Source organism: Triturus cristatus, chromosome 3_2, assembly GCF_964204655.1.
Source record: "Triturus cristatus chromosome 3_2, aTriCri1.1, whole genome shotgun sequence".
NCBI classification, from domain to species: Eukaryota; Metazoa; Chordata; class Amphibia; order Caudata; family Salamandridae; genus Triturus; species Triturus cristatus.
The window spans coordinates 1,040,804,550-1,040,819,073 of record NC_140584.1 but is presented as its reverse complement, the minus strand read 5'-3'; the positions used below and the strand labels follow the sequence as shown (position 1 = coordinate 1,040,819,073).

Sequence of the window (14,524 nt, the reverse complement as noted above, 5' to 3'; positions counted from 1 at the left end):
TTTGATAAGAGGTGAGAAACCTCACTACCTTGCAAGGCTGATGGACTGAGGTCCCATTTAGAACAGTGATCACTGCCGGGCGGCATGACCAGACTAGGAGGGCTCTTAGAGTCGGTCGTTGGATTGCTCGCATTTGGGCTAAGAGGGCCAGGCACACACAAAGCACAGTGCCTGGATACTCTTAGGGATGATAAGCCACACTTTGACAAAGCAGATGCAATAAGCTTTCCTGCTTGTATCCACATAAGCGACAATCATTGTTAAGCCAATACTGCTTCCAGGTGGGGACTAAGTCCTATGATGGATAAACACCAAGACTAATGCACAGCAGGGTATATTTCATAGCAGCGGAAAAGTGAGCAGTCAGTTTTGGCTCTGGCGGCATAGGATGACAAGACTGCCCACGCATGACGTTTGTGTGAAAATTCTCCCTGATCAAGAGTTCGTGATGAGAGCTTGGTTGTTGGGGACCCATTTAGAGGCAGCATATTCCATGGGTATAACCCAAGCATCCTCTAGTTTTAAAGCTTCAGTCAATTGCTGTAAAGCAGAGAGCCAAGAAGCCACACTGTGGGGCTGGTTTCCCATTTCCTGCCAAGACAGGTGGGCCACTGCGTGGGGTTGAGCAGATCTCAGCCTCTAGCATAATTTTACTAGGGCTCCGTTCCATGCTGGGCCGTGGTGGAGAAGGCTAAACTGTAGCCTGACTCTGGCTTGCAAGACATACTGCGGTATCCCAAACAGCTGTTTGAAAAGGTTCGACTGTAACCGATTTAAGGTGACCGGGTCTTTCTTCTTCAGCAGTTCGGAACTATAAGTGAGCTATGATAGAAACTTTGCATTCATGATCTGGAGTAGATGGTGGGTCGATGTGTTGCGTGACTTTATGTGTATTGTTCTGAATGCAAACAGACGTTTCGTGGCCGTTGCTCTTCTGGTAGCGTGGTGTTCTTTGAATGTTAAATGGGAGTATATATTGACACCGAGGTACTTGTAAGATTTAACTGATTCTAGCACTCGGCCGTTTGCCCGCCAAGAAAATGTAGACTTTAGTTTGGCCGAAGAACTCGAAAAACAGACCACCTTGGTTTACCATAGTACCAAGTGCAAGTTTTGAATGTATCCACTCAATTGGTCAATTAAGCACTGCAGTCCTATTGGCGTTTGGCTGAGCAGGACAATGTCATCTGCATATTAGAGACAACGTAGTTGTTCCTGAGCCAGCCTGGGGAAGGGTCGCTCACCACTAATCGAATAATCCACTGAAGTCTGATCTTGTATTACTAGTTAACACATTGGTACGCTTGTGCGAGGTCACCCATCCTTTGGGAGAAATAGTTTACTTTTTGAAAGTCTGCTAGGAAGGTCTGCTAGATATAAGCTACTGAAAATCGGGGTGACATCATAACCCTGCTCAAGACCATTATTTACTGAGATCCTAGCCATACGTTGGCCTTTCTAACCCAAAAGCCCCCTGTCCAGTTTGCAATGATGTATTCTACGTACAGATATTAAGTATCATGGTATTCCTTAGCACATACTTTTCTGCCACAATAGTGATCTATCAAACGTATCAAATATGACAAAAAAGTCCACAAATCAGCAGTAATTCAGGCAAAGCATGATGATCTGCACTATGATTCAGGCAGAATCATTCTGGTTTGCCGCGTGATCTTTTATTCACCCTTCCAGACAAAATGAATACGAGCATTCCACAATAGTGGCGCATGAGTCCAAAAGGGCTAGAAGCCTACGACATGTTTATTTATTTTTCCAACATGGAAGGCGGGAAGTAATTCTAACCAAGATCAATAAACTACTACATTTTGAAAGATATAAGTAAGTTTGGATCAGTATAATTTAGTCCACAACTTGTTAGATGAGCAATGATCTGCTGTATAGTTACAAGATCCAAATGCTATTTGTGCTCCATGGCTATGTTCTTGGAACCAATCCACCAGATACAACATCTACTCTTTGTCTGTAAACACCAGATCCGAATGAACAGGGTGTTGTACAATGGCGTTTACCATTAACCTTTATAAGCTATGGCTTGCCTTGAATAGTCTCATTCATTTCATCGCATTATTTATGTTTTACTCCGTGTTTTTTAGATCCAATCAGTTGTGTTTTATCCTGGACTTTTTATGATCAAAATATGTAGTATATTCCTCCCAAGGGCCTTCTGCAATTTAGCACAAACTCATGACTTCATATCACTCATGTTACGTAATGCTCATTTCGAGTTCTTAGCATGTGATACGTGTCTGACTTTCAACAAGGAGACCATTTTAAGGAGCCAGAGATGAAGCACATTATTTTTTTGTAAATACAGAATATTTAACAGGAAATAACATTTTGAGGTAGAAACTATTAGTGATCACGTGTCTCTAAATATGACCTGGCATGGGTCCGTACAAATAAAGAGAGTGCTACAGATGGACAGAACTTAGTAATAATAAATGATATGATGAGGCTACACCGCTAGCTTTCTATTGGTTTAACAAAGACAAAAAATTCTTCAAATTTAAATCTCCCCGGTGGTGTGCTATGAGGTGATAATAAAGGTAGTATGTAAAATGATCTACTGAAGATTAGGAAAACAAAAGCACAATACACAACTGGACTTACCGCGGGTATGAGCAGGAATGTGAAGGGAGCTGCCGTAAACTGCATGCTAAACTCTGGAAGTCTCCTGTATGCACATACACAGGGAACCCTCCTGTGAGACGCATGTCTAATAAGACTGGCCAAGATTAATGGCCTGATTACGAGGTTGGTGGTTTCGCAGCGGGATGCCACGCCAGTGCCCAGTTGCGAGACCGCCAAACCCGTAGTCTGACCGGCCGCCGGATTACAAGTATAATCCCTGCAGGTAGTCCTGCCGCAGCGGTCCCACAGTGGTGCCTTTCTAAGGCTCATAGGAGAGCCTTAGAAAGGCCCCACTGTAGGAGCGCCGCAGCCAGTTCCTGCATGGGCAGAAATGCACAACACTGTGCATTTCTTTCCGTGCAGGAACAGGGGGTGCAAAAATACAAGGAGGCATACCATTTACCCCCCTGCATGCACCCCCATGCACACAGGCATCCTGGGACCCTATATGGGCCCCTTGAATTGCCTCACCCGCCATCCTTTCCATGGCGAGGCTCACCGCTGTGGAAAGGGTTGCAGTGAGGCAATTCATAATATACTCGGCGGTGCTGCAGCAGCACCACCAGCATACTGCTGCCTCAGACCGCTACGCCACGGGATCAAGAATCTCGGTGGTTGCAGCGGTCCAGTGGTGGTCCAACTACCGTACTTGTAATACGGCAGGTAGACCACCAGTCTGGCGGTCCATGGACCGCCACCATGGGTTTGTAGGTCCCACAGACCGCAAAACTCGTAATCAGGCCCTTGGTGTTGCCACCTGCAGGGAAAACATACACTTGAGAGCAGCCTCCTTTATGAAGCATACACAGTGGTACTAGGCGCGACTCAGTGCTGTCTCCAGCGTGAGGTATACACAATGGATTTAGAACAGACTCGCTGGTGTCTCCTGTATGAAGCAAAGAGTGGGACTAGGGCAGACTCATTGATGTCTCCTGTACGAGGTACACATGGTGTGATTAGAACAGACTCAGTGAAACCTCCTGTATAGGACACAATCAGAGGGATTAGAACAGACACAGTGATGCATCCTTTAAGAGGCTCTCCCGGTGGGACTGAGCACTATCTTTTGCAGGCGACACACAGACTCCACGCTGCCTCTTGTAGGAGGCACGCGTGAGGAGATTACAACAATCACAATGCTACCACCTGTGGGACACACAACGTCATTAGCAGAGACTCAGGGCTGCCTCGTAGCAAACACACAAGGGCATTACCACAGACCCGACCCATGGCTGCATCCTCTAAAATATGCATTCACAGAGCGAGATTACCAAGACTCTGGACACGCACAATGAGATTACCGCAGAGCCATAGCTGCAAGCTGTGAAAGATACACCCACAGTGGCCTTATCACACACAGACCCAAACATACACAGACACCTGCTCCAGAAGGAGGCACCATCGACGATAGTAGCAGTATTCCACTTGGAGGAGACAGCACTGACTGCCACCTGTGATAAGAACCAAGTTAATGGATGCCTCCTGAAAGAGATGCACATCGCGACATTGGCACAGGCTCGTTGGTACCACATGACGGAGACATGCAGTGGGGTATGCACAGACGCATGGTTGCCTCTATCAAGAGGCACACAGACTAAGGCTGCAGTATGGAACAAAGATATTAACTCTCTCAAAAGTCGTGGCAATGGTACATTGTGGAATTCTTAGATTTATATTGCAGACTAAATATGTATTCACTAAATGCTTTTCATACTGAAAGTTTCGAAGTGCCTTCTAACTAAGTACTCCGACCTTTTAACCTAGAGGGTGTTATTCTGTTCCATCACTATCAGGGCTCCCTTCACAAACACGTGATACCAGACACACACACACACATCACTCTCTATGTCCTACTGAATGTGAAAGACTGCCACCATGAATGTACTGTTGACCCTTCAAGAACATGCACACAATATTTGCCTTGGCTGGGTGTTAGTCAATGAAGGAAATAACGTTGACAAAGACTCACCAGCGACCCAACAGTGCACACAAAACCCATAGATGTGCCCACCCACCAAAAAACATTGGCACCCCTGGCTGCTACCATGCAAGACTCGCTTGAATGATGCCCACAAAAAAGGAACCAATAGTTAAGCACACACTGAGAGCTTATGGGTCAATGACAGGTACCTGTACCCCCAGGCGCAGCTGCTCGTCTGCGAGTCTCCTGGCCGTGGAGCGCGGGATGTTTGCCTCCACCTGGACGCTCCTCATTGCAGAGATTAAGGTGTGGAAGCTGCTGTTAGCGGCTGTTGGAGATGGGCTGATGTCCACAGACACTAATCCCTGCACGAGATCCGGCTGCATGCAAGAGAAAAGAAAAGAAAATCCACAGTGATGATCAAGTACAGCTGGGTAACCTGACATGCAATACATTGCTTTACTGTCCTGGGAACGCACAGAAAGAAAAGAGTTCGGTCAAACAAGGACTTTCCAGCATTGGTAACCAGGGCTTTCCACCATTGGTAACAAGGGGTTTCCACCATTGGTAACAAGGGCTCTATACTATTGGTAAGAAGGGCACTCCACCATTGGTAAGAAGGGCTCTCCACCATTTGTAAGAAGGGGTCTGTACCATTGGTAACAAGGGCTCTCCGCCAATGTTAACAAGGGTTCTATACCATTGGTAACAAGGGCTCTCCACCACTGGTAACAAGGGCTCTCCGCCAATGTTAACAAGGGTTCTATAGAATTGGTAACAAGGGTTCTATACCATTGGTAATAAGGGCTCTCCACCACTGGTAACAAGGGCTCTCCGCCAATGTTAACAAGGGTTCTATACCATTGGTAACAAGGGCTTTCCACCACTGATAACAAGAGCTTTATACCAATGGTAACAAGGGCTCTCCAGCATTGGTACCACGGGTTCTATCGAATTGGTAACAAGGGTTCTATACCATTGGTAACAAGGTCTCTCCACCACTGGTAACAAGGGCTCTCTACCAATGGCAACAAGGGTTCTATACCATTGGAAACAAGGGCTCTCCACCACTGGTAACAAGGGCTCTGTACCATTGGTAACAAGGGCTCTCCACCATCGCTAACAAGGGCTCCCTGCCACTGTTAACAAGGGATCTTCGCCACTGGTAACAAGGGCTCTCCGGCACTGGTAACAAGGGCTCTCCGCCACTGGTAACAAGGGCTCTCCACCAATGTTAGCAAGGGCTCTCCGCCAATTGGAGATATCAACAGTGAAGTTGCTTCCAAGAGTATTTGGTACTACATGTAAAAGACGAGAAGTCACTTATTGATGTCTGAGAAATGATCCTGCCTAACGTTAATACTGCTGGATGTATGATAAATTAATAAAATCTGTTTAAAAAAAAAAAAAGGGCTCTCCGCCAATGGTAACAAGGGTTCTATAACATTGGTAACAAGGGCTCTCCCCCAATGGTAACAAGTGTTCTATACTATTGGTAACAAGGGCTCTATACCACTGGTAGCAAAGGCTCTCCACCATTGGTAGCAAGGGCTCTAGACCATTGGTCGCCTGCTGCCCACCTCTCCCTCCGCGTTTTCAGAGCAGAGTTGAGTTGACACAGGAGGGGAAGGACTACCGCCGAGAGGTCTCCAGGGAAGGAGGAGACGCCACAAGAACAGCCCAGGTAAACGTTCCCAGCCGCGCTGTGTCGGTGCGAGGCCAGGAGTGAGTGGAGAGCCGCCGGGAGCTGCAAGTGACAGAGCGGTCCTTACTGTGATTGAAAGTGCAGCGGGGGCAATACTTGGGTGATTTGAAAAGCGCTCTTGTGGTGACTTGAAAAGCGCTATTTGACTACAGGGGCACAGAATCGAACTCGAGGAGACTGCAGAGCCCAGCGAGACCATACACAGGGGGAGAGCTGACCGCCAGCTCACTCGAGGAGACTACAATCCCCAGCAGACACTGCTCCTCCCGACGCCACTTCCGCCGCCAGCGCGCCCGGAGGCGCTTGATAACCGACAGCTCCCTCGGTGGAGCGGGGGGCACAGAATCGAACTCGAGGAGACTGCAGAGCCCAGCGAGACCATACACAGGGGGAGAGCTGACCGCCAGCTCACTCGAGGAGACTACAATCCCCAGCAGACACTGCTCCTACCGACGCCACTTCCGCCGCCAGCGCGCCCGGAGGCGCTTGATAACCGACAACCCCCTCCGCGACGCGGGACGCGCGCGGGCGACGCCGGGCTGAGCCCGGGCAGAGGGCGGGCCGTCTGTGGCCGTCCGGGGCAGGAGGAGGCAGGGCCACGGAACTGTGATCTTCGCTTAATTTGTAAGTGAACAGTCCTATAAAAATACCTGTTTTAAAAGTTACTGTATATGCCTACACTCATGTCGAAATCCAAGTCGTCCAATCAATCTGGTGCAGGGGATAAGAGGACAATGGACAACTATCTGGTAAAAGTTGTAAATAAGATTAATAATGATCGGAGACTTTCATTGGGCAGATCTAACTTAGAAACTTCCCTAATGGACACATTAGCACCTAATACTGAAATACTCGCTGAAAGCAGTACGGTTAATACTGACAGTGCTGATGGGATTGCTGATGTACTCTCTGTTACGGATATTGTTGGAAGTATTGATGAACCCACTTCCCAATTGAACTCTTCTATCACACCGACTACAGAATCCTGTTCTAAAACCACCCTAACCCCTTCCCCGATGCAGAGGAAAACGCGGGCGTGTAGGAAAGCACCAGTAAAGAGAGCGGTGACCTATAAGCCAAAAAAACAGGGCTCTTTTCAACAAGGAAGGGGGGTTTTACCGGATTCGTCCAAAGAAATATCAGGGACTAATGATAATACTGAGGGGGTCTTTCTGCACGCAGCCACAATAGGACATTTGGTTTCAATTTTTGAGACCAAATTAGAGTCTATAATTAGTCCTTTGTTGGCAAAATTAGACGTAGTCTCAGCAGAAGTAGATAACTTAAAGGGCCTTTTGGCTTCTTATGAAAAACGATCCTCCCCCGCGTTAACCTCCGTTTTTGCCGCTTTGGCCCCTACCGTCCATAAGCCCACAGAGGGTGCCATGGAACCTACTTTGCATCCGTCTGGTACCCACAACACGGGAGCTCCTCTGGGATTGGGGGACAGTGGTCAGTTAAGTCGACCCATGGATGCGCCACCCACTGTGATATCAGTTTTTGCGCCACCCACAACAGCCACTTCAGCAGGAAAAGTAATCTCTGCACATACATGCTCAAGTAATATTCAGAAGCCTGTAGCCAGGGGAGATGTTGGGCATATTAAACACAAGAGAAACCATATCGTTAACCTCCCACCACAGTGTGCCCCTTACACAGTGGTATTGATTAATGTCCCGGAGGTAGACTCTAGTATGCCTAACTCTAGCCAGGAATCTCATGACTCTTTAAAAAACAAATCACTTGCCTGGCTTAACAAAAACTGTGGATTTCCGCTGGCATTGTCGCAAGATATTTTATCTACCCGCAGAGTCGGCTGGATAGGAGAAGGCAGGAAAACTACCACAGGGGACTGTATACTTGTTAACTTTAAATACCCACAACACGTGGCAACTGTCCTCTTAAGAGCCGCCTCCCTACCCAACCAAGTTAACTTGGTCTCTGCTAGGCCTTTAGGCTATTTTTATAGCTATTTAGATGGCCCACAATTGCCAAGGCCCCAACAGATTGAGCTGTATGAACCCGGTTTAATTAGGGGTGGGGTTAGTTATCCTCCCTTTTTGCCACCAAGAGCCCCTCAGTATTTTAATAGAGGGAATATACAGTTTAATGAGGAATTCAGCAGGCAAAGGGACTATACCATCCCCCTTTTCAACCGTTACTCCGCCCTGTCCTCATTGGAGGAAAATGACTGACTGTCCGATAATACTAAGAACACGAATGAGAAATTAGTTAGTGGTGTCCGCTCCGATAAAGTAGTGACTGTTCCCCCTTCACCTCTATCTGAACCTAACAGGGTGGAAGCTGTCTTGGAGAACACAGGAATCAAAAAGACTCAGAATTGTTGTACCATTGTAGATCCTTCTTTAAACCCAGACTTTTCCTTGGTAGACCCAGTAAATGATCATATAGGGGCTAAGTGCGATCTTGATACAGGTTACCGCGTTGTTACGTGGAATATTGCTGGCCTGAAGAGGAAGTTAGACTCCCCTTTGTGGAAGGATTTTATTAATATAGGGTACGATATAATATGTCTTCAGGAAACGTGGTGTGAGGAACCCATTTTTATTGAGGGGTATTTAGCACACAGCTTGAATGCAGTGAGTTCAATTGCAGGAAGAGCAAAAGGTGGTCTCTTGCTTTTAATATCCACTAAATTAAAATCCTGCAAAGTCAAAAGTTGTGTCTCAGTGGATGTCCATTCTCAGGTCTTATGTCTAGAGTTTGATAAAGGGAAAGATTTGTTGCTGATACATTTTTATAATAATGTATTCACTGCCGACAGAAGTAAAATCCTGACTCAGCTTGAAAAAGAAATTGAGAGGACACAGGCAGTTACAGGTCACCAATCTATAGTCCTTTGGTTGGGTGACTTCAATATAAGTCCTTGTCCTCATGCCTCGAGTAATTCATGTGGCCTAACAAGGGAAAGTGGTAACATGGAAGGAAATGATTGTTTACACTTCCCACACTGTATGTATGGCACTACCCTTAACATGATGTTAGCAAAGTTTGATTTGGATATGTTAAGTTGCACGAAGAATAGTAATAACGTTAACTGTCCAACATTTACTGGAAGAGGAGCTAATTCATATATTGACCACATTTTACTGTCTAACGATTGTCCATACTCCAACTTGTGTGTTAATGAGCAAATTTTAAGTGATCATAACAGCATCTCCTTATCATTGCATTGTTGGGGTCCCAAAAACATGGATGTTAACAATCGTATTAACTTTATCGAGGCTGTAAGACCTAATGGGTTTAGGATTAAATGGACAAAGGTTGTCCCACATGAGTTGTTGGAGGAGGTTTTAAGAAAGTGTACTATGGAGATAACCTATTGTATTAGCGACGAGGTACATCCGCAAGTTATATTAAACCACCTACGTACTATTAATGAAACAATTGATAATTTACTCACAAAACCGCATAAGGGGAAAAGAGTAATCAACACTGGTTGGTTTGATAAAAGTTGTACACATGCTCTTCACGCCCTAAAACAGGCGATGAGCATTAAACCACGTGATTGTACAGCAATTAAAACTTGTCGTTCTGTCTATAAAACATCGCTTACAAAAAGGAAAAAAGCTCTCCAAGAAGAGGCTTGGTACAATCTCAGCTGTGCGGCTGAAACAAATGATAGTAAGTTATACTGGCAGACCATAAATAGTCCTTTCTTAAAAAATGACTCAGTGCCTGAAATAACCTCTCATGTCGACTGTCAATCATGGATGCACCACTTTTTAAATATTTTTAATCCGGATAGGTTAATTTTAGATCCCCATATGGACAACGAGTATACTTGGCCTAGATTGCCTTTAGATATTGGTCTTGATGAGGTTTACGAAGGCCTACGCAATAGCAAGGGCGGAAAGGCACCTGGCCCGGATGGAGTCCCGCTGGATTTGTATAAATCCGAGTTAGATCTAAGGGCACCCATCCTGACCAGGTTCTTTAATGCAATAGCGGAGGGTCAGATGCCAACTTCTTGGGGCCAGTCAATAATTATTCCTCTTTTTAAGAAGGGATCCAGGTCTGAGGCAAGTAATTATCGTCCCATTTCTCTATTAGACGCATCGATAAAAATATTGAGTAGAATAATTTTAAAGAGACTTGAGACATGGTGTGGTAAATATTCTTTTTTACCTAAACTGAATTTCATACGGAATCTTTAAAATAAAGTAAAATAGCTCAGAATAACAAGAGGCAGAATCCGTGGTATAAGAGGTTTTCTAAATGGGCTTTATTCCATCAAAAATGGCCGACTCGAGTCGCGGCCTTCAGGTTCCGTCACCACGAGGGTTCAGGAAGTGAAGTACAATACTTTATTGACAAGAAGTAACTTTTATAGGTCATACACTTACAATGAAACAAATGCAAAAAAGGCGTAACAATTGATAAGATAAATTAACATAGTGATACGTAATTGAAACTAGGCGTAATAAGGAGCAAAAAGAAACATGATTGGCTCTGATTATCTTACATAGGTGGATCTATACGATAATACTTAACATAGATGCGTGCGCAGCAGTATGACGTGTGATTGACGTGCAACTAGGGGGTGAAGGGGACTTGACATTTAGCTCTACATGTGGAGACGAGAAGTCTGGGGGGTCAAGTCAACCTAATCCCAAATCATATCTACCATCCTATGTTTAGAGAACTATGTTATCCACAAGGAAGGACTCTCGGACAGAATCTATTCTATACTAACTGTGTGTGCGTGTACAAGCGTCTAAGTGTCTATATGAGATGCGAGGGGCAGAAAACTTTCCATGGCAACAGGGCTATGAATCACTTGCAGGAGGACGGAAAGGCTGAGTCCTTTGCTTGTGAGCTAAAGGAAATGTTTACCTAAATCACTAGACAGGAATGCATCGGCTGGAGAGCAAAATAGATAATTCGAAGGTGAAATACAGCTTCTTGGCAGGCAGGCGAAAACTGGCCGAGGCAGGCACCGTTAGCTGCACAGGGAGTAGGACAAAGTTCATGGATACAGATGCGAGCTCAAGCTGAAGCTGTCAGAGACAGAGAGCAGGGAAAGGCTTTGAGGACAGAATCGGGCCTACTTGCCTGAACTGTAAAAATGTAGTAACTTAGCCATATAAAGTCGGTGGCCTTTCATACTTAGGAATCGAATATCCAGCCCATCGATGGCGGATCTGACAGAGAACATGTCGACGGTAGACACACATATGTTTGCGTCTTAGAAACTGGAACTGGAGGGAACATACATGTACTTGTAACATGCATATAGATCCGTTGGGGTCCAAGATAGGGGACATAACTGATCAGGAAAATCCACATTTCCACATTCCCTCCTTGTCCCCTACTTGCCCTTCAAGAGATATCAATCTTCATCATTCCATCGATTTGCTCATGGAGCATCATTTCTTCTTCCTTCTTCTTCCGGTATTTTGAACGAGAACTGTGATATGGAATGCATGATGTGGCACACAGACCACAAATCGCTGGTCCACATTGTAGGCATAAACAACAACTGAAGAGCATAAGAAGGCCAATACCTAGGAAGGATAGAACTCTCCATCCCCAGGCTGATATCACACTCCAAAACCACCCGGACCACGTCCAAGTGCCTGGATTTTCGTGTATCTGGCTTACAATCTTATGAAGGCGTGTTATAGCTTTATATACAGATGGCGAATTTTCTGGTATGAATATGCAGCAGCTGGATCCGATGACCCTGCAAGCTCCGCCCCTATCGGCCAGGATGACGTCAAGGACAAGACGATTCTGGAGAACAACAATTCTCATCACTGATTGTTCCTCTGTCAGATTGCCTAGGGCGGCTATAGTCTCGTTTACTACAGCTTCAAGAGTCTTGGTGAGTCTGCGTATCAGCTTACTATTTGATATGGTACCTATATAGGGAAAGATACCTTTATTGAAATCTACATACTTGTCCCATGCCGTCTCAGTATAATCGACAACTGGGAGATCTCTACGCTCTCTTTTGTGTACTAAATGAACATTTCGATAATAATCAGGGGGAGCTAGGAAAACAGGTGGCAAAAGGAATGCTATGTAACAGGTACCATCCCAATCTAGAGGCAGACGCATATATGCCGTCTGACCACATATAAAGTAAGAATGGCGAGAAGCTCTAAATGAAGATTTACCTTGATCACTATAGTCTACTATAGTAACGCATTGGCTATGGCCCATATGTATGGAACCAACTTTTCTCACACATAATTCACCCTTAACTGGAAATACAGACATAGTGGGCAGAATTAGTTCAACTTCGGATTTGACATTCAAAATCATAAGATTAGGCGTAAAATTACCTAATTTATACACTTCATTTTCTAAATCAGTTCCTGTTCTACTGGGGTGACCCTCCTTATTGGGGTGACAGACTTTGAATAAAACTAGATTCAGATTTCCCCATATCCAATGTTGTTGATAAACGGCTGTGTCTGGGTCTATGGAATTTAATAAACTAAACCATGCTCCACAGGAGCCATTGTGTGTGAATGGATGTGGAAAGAAAGGCAGAACTCCTTTGTTATTCTGATAGGGAGGGAGTCGGCCACACACCCAACAATTGGTGGCATTACTAGTCTGATGGGAATGATGTAACATACTAATGAATGTGTTATTGCGCAGCGCAAGTCTATAGGACAACTCATGTGGGGGTAGGTCACTAAAAGAATGTTCATCAGTTATATTGAAAGCACGTTTAGAAACAGGATAATACATATGCAACAATATACTTGCAGTAACTATTAAAAAACTCAAGGAAAACAAAATTAATAAAGTCACAATACAGTGGCTACGCAGTAATTTACAATAAGCATGTCGTTTCATTATGATTCTGGACTCTACATCATTCAGACCTAAGGGATACATGTCGGGACAGATTCAACCGCTTCACCTTGGAGAGGACTTAAACAATCAAATCGTCCGACAGTTTGGATCTGGACCTGAGTTTCTGCTTATAGAATTCGGTGCTACTGGCCTCAGCCAAGGGTAGCTTTGAGTCAATGGGGGAAGACACACGGGGAGTACTGTTTGTGTCAGGAGGAAGTCCATGAAATTTCTTGATATGGCTGGAATGCACCCAGCCTTTTCTCCCTTCGATCTTCACAGCTGTTCTGGTCGTCAGCAGGACCAACTTAGGAAGCCTCCACCTTGGCTCCAGTTGGGTTTTCCGATCGAAATTCCTGACGAGAACATAATCGCCGGGAATTACATCATGAGGTTTCACCTCGGTGTTGTCGGGAAAAGCTGCGACTACCTGTGAACGACAAGATTGTAGTGCAGACATCAAGGAAGCCAGGTAATCTGTCAGCATATTACAGTCAACATCAGTTATTTTACGGGGTATTGGCGTCCCCCACATATTCGGTGGTCTACCAAAGATCACCTCATAAGGGGATAGCCCTGTTCGAGAGTGTGCTACCATCCTCATGTAAAATAGCGCAACTGGTAAGGCTACTATCCAGTCCACACCTTTTTCCTGACATATTTTAGACAATCTGATTTTTAAAAGTTGATTATGTCGTTCCACGAGACCTGCTGCCTCGGGGTGTCGGACACAGTGGAATTTCCACTGATATCCCAACAAAAGTGAGACATGTTTCATTAATTCGGATGAGAAAGGCTGGCCGTTATCTGAATATACAACACGTGGTAAACCGTACCGTGGGAAGAATTCTCGAACTAGCTGCTTGGCAGTAGTCGGGGCAGTGTAATCTGATACGGGATACGCCTCTGTCCAACGGGAGAGAGCGCAGACAACTACGAGAACATATTTGAATCCTCGACAACGTTCCATCTGAATATAATCCATCTGGAGGACTTCAAAAGGATGGTCAGGAGGCTGAAATCCACCCTGCTCTACGGGAACACTCTTTCCTGGATTAAACTGACAACATATCATACAGGTACGAACTTTTTGTTTAGCTGCTGCTCGTAAATGTTTGTTGAACCAAATGTGCTGAATGCTGTCTAGCATAGCCTTCTCTCCTAAATGTGCTGGACTGTGAACTGTAGCTATAATGGCTTGAACCATGGAATCAGGGAGAAACCATACAGATTTCTCCTTCGTCATCCATCCTTGATCTGTCTGGATCCCTCCTAGTTCAGTCCACTTCTTTATTTCTTCTGCTGTGGCATGTGTCTGTATGTCAATTACGTCAAGTGCGGGATCCTTAATTGTCATACACTGTGTTGGTGTCTGAACTATTGGCTTTGTCATGTCTAATGTGCGATTCTGA

General features: G+C 45.2%; 1 protein-coding gene across 2 annotated transcripts in view; it reads right to left on the bottom strand.

Moving 5' to 3' along the window:
* ABHD11 (abhydrolase domain containing 11) overlaps positions 1 to 14,524 on the bottom strand; it is a 168,747-nt gene that overhangs the window by 36,827 nt on the left and 117,396 nt on the right. For both annotated transcript variants that reach the window (XM_085649719.1, XM_085649720.1), the window contains one exon: positions 4,783 to 4,953. In XM_085649719.1, the coding sequence (XP_085505845.1) occupies positions 4,783 to 4,953 (171 nt within the window). The remainder of the gene's footprint in view (positions 1 to 4,782; positions 4,954 to 14,524) is intronic.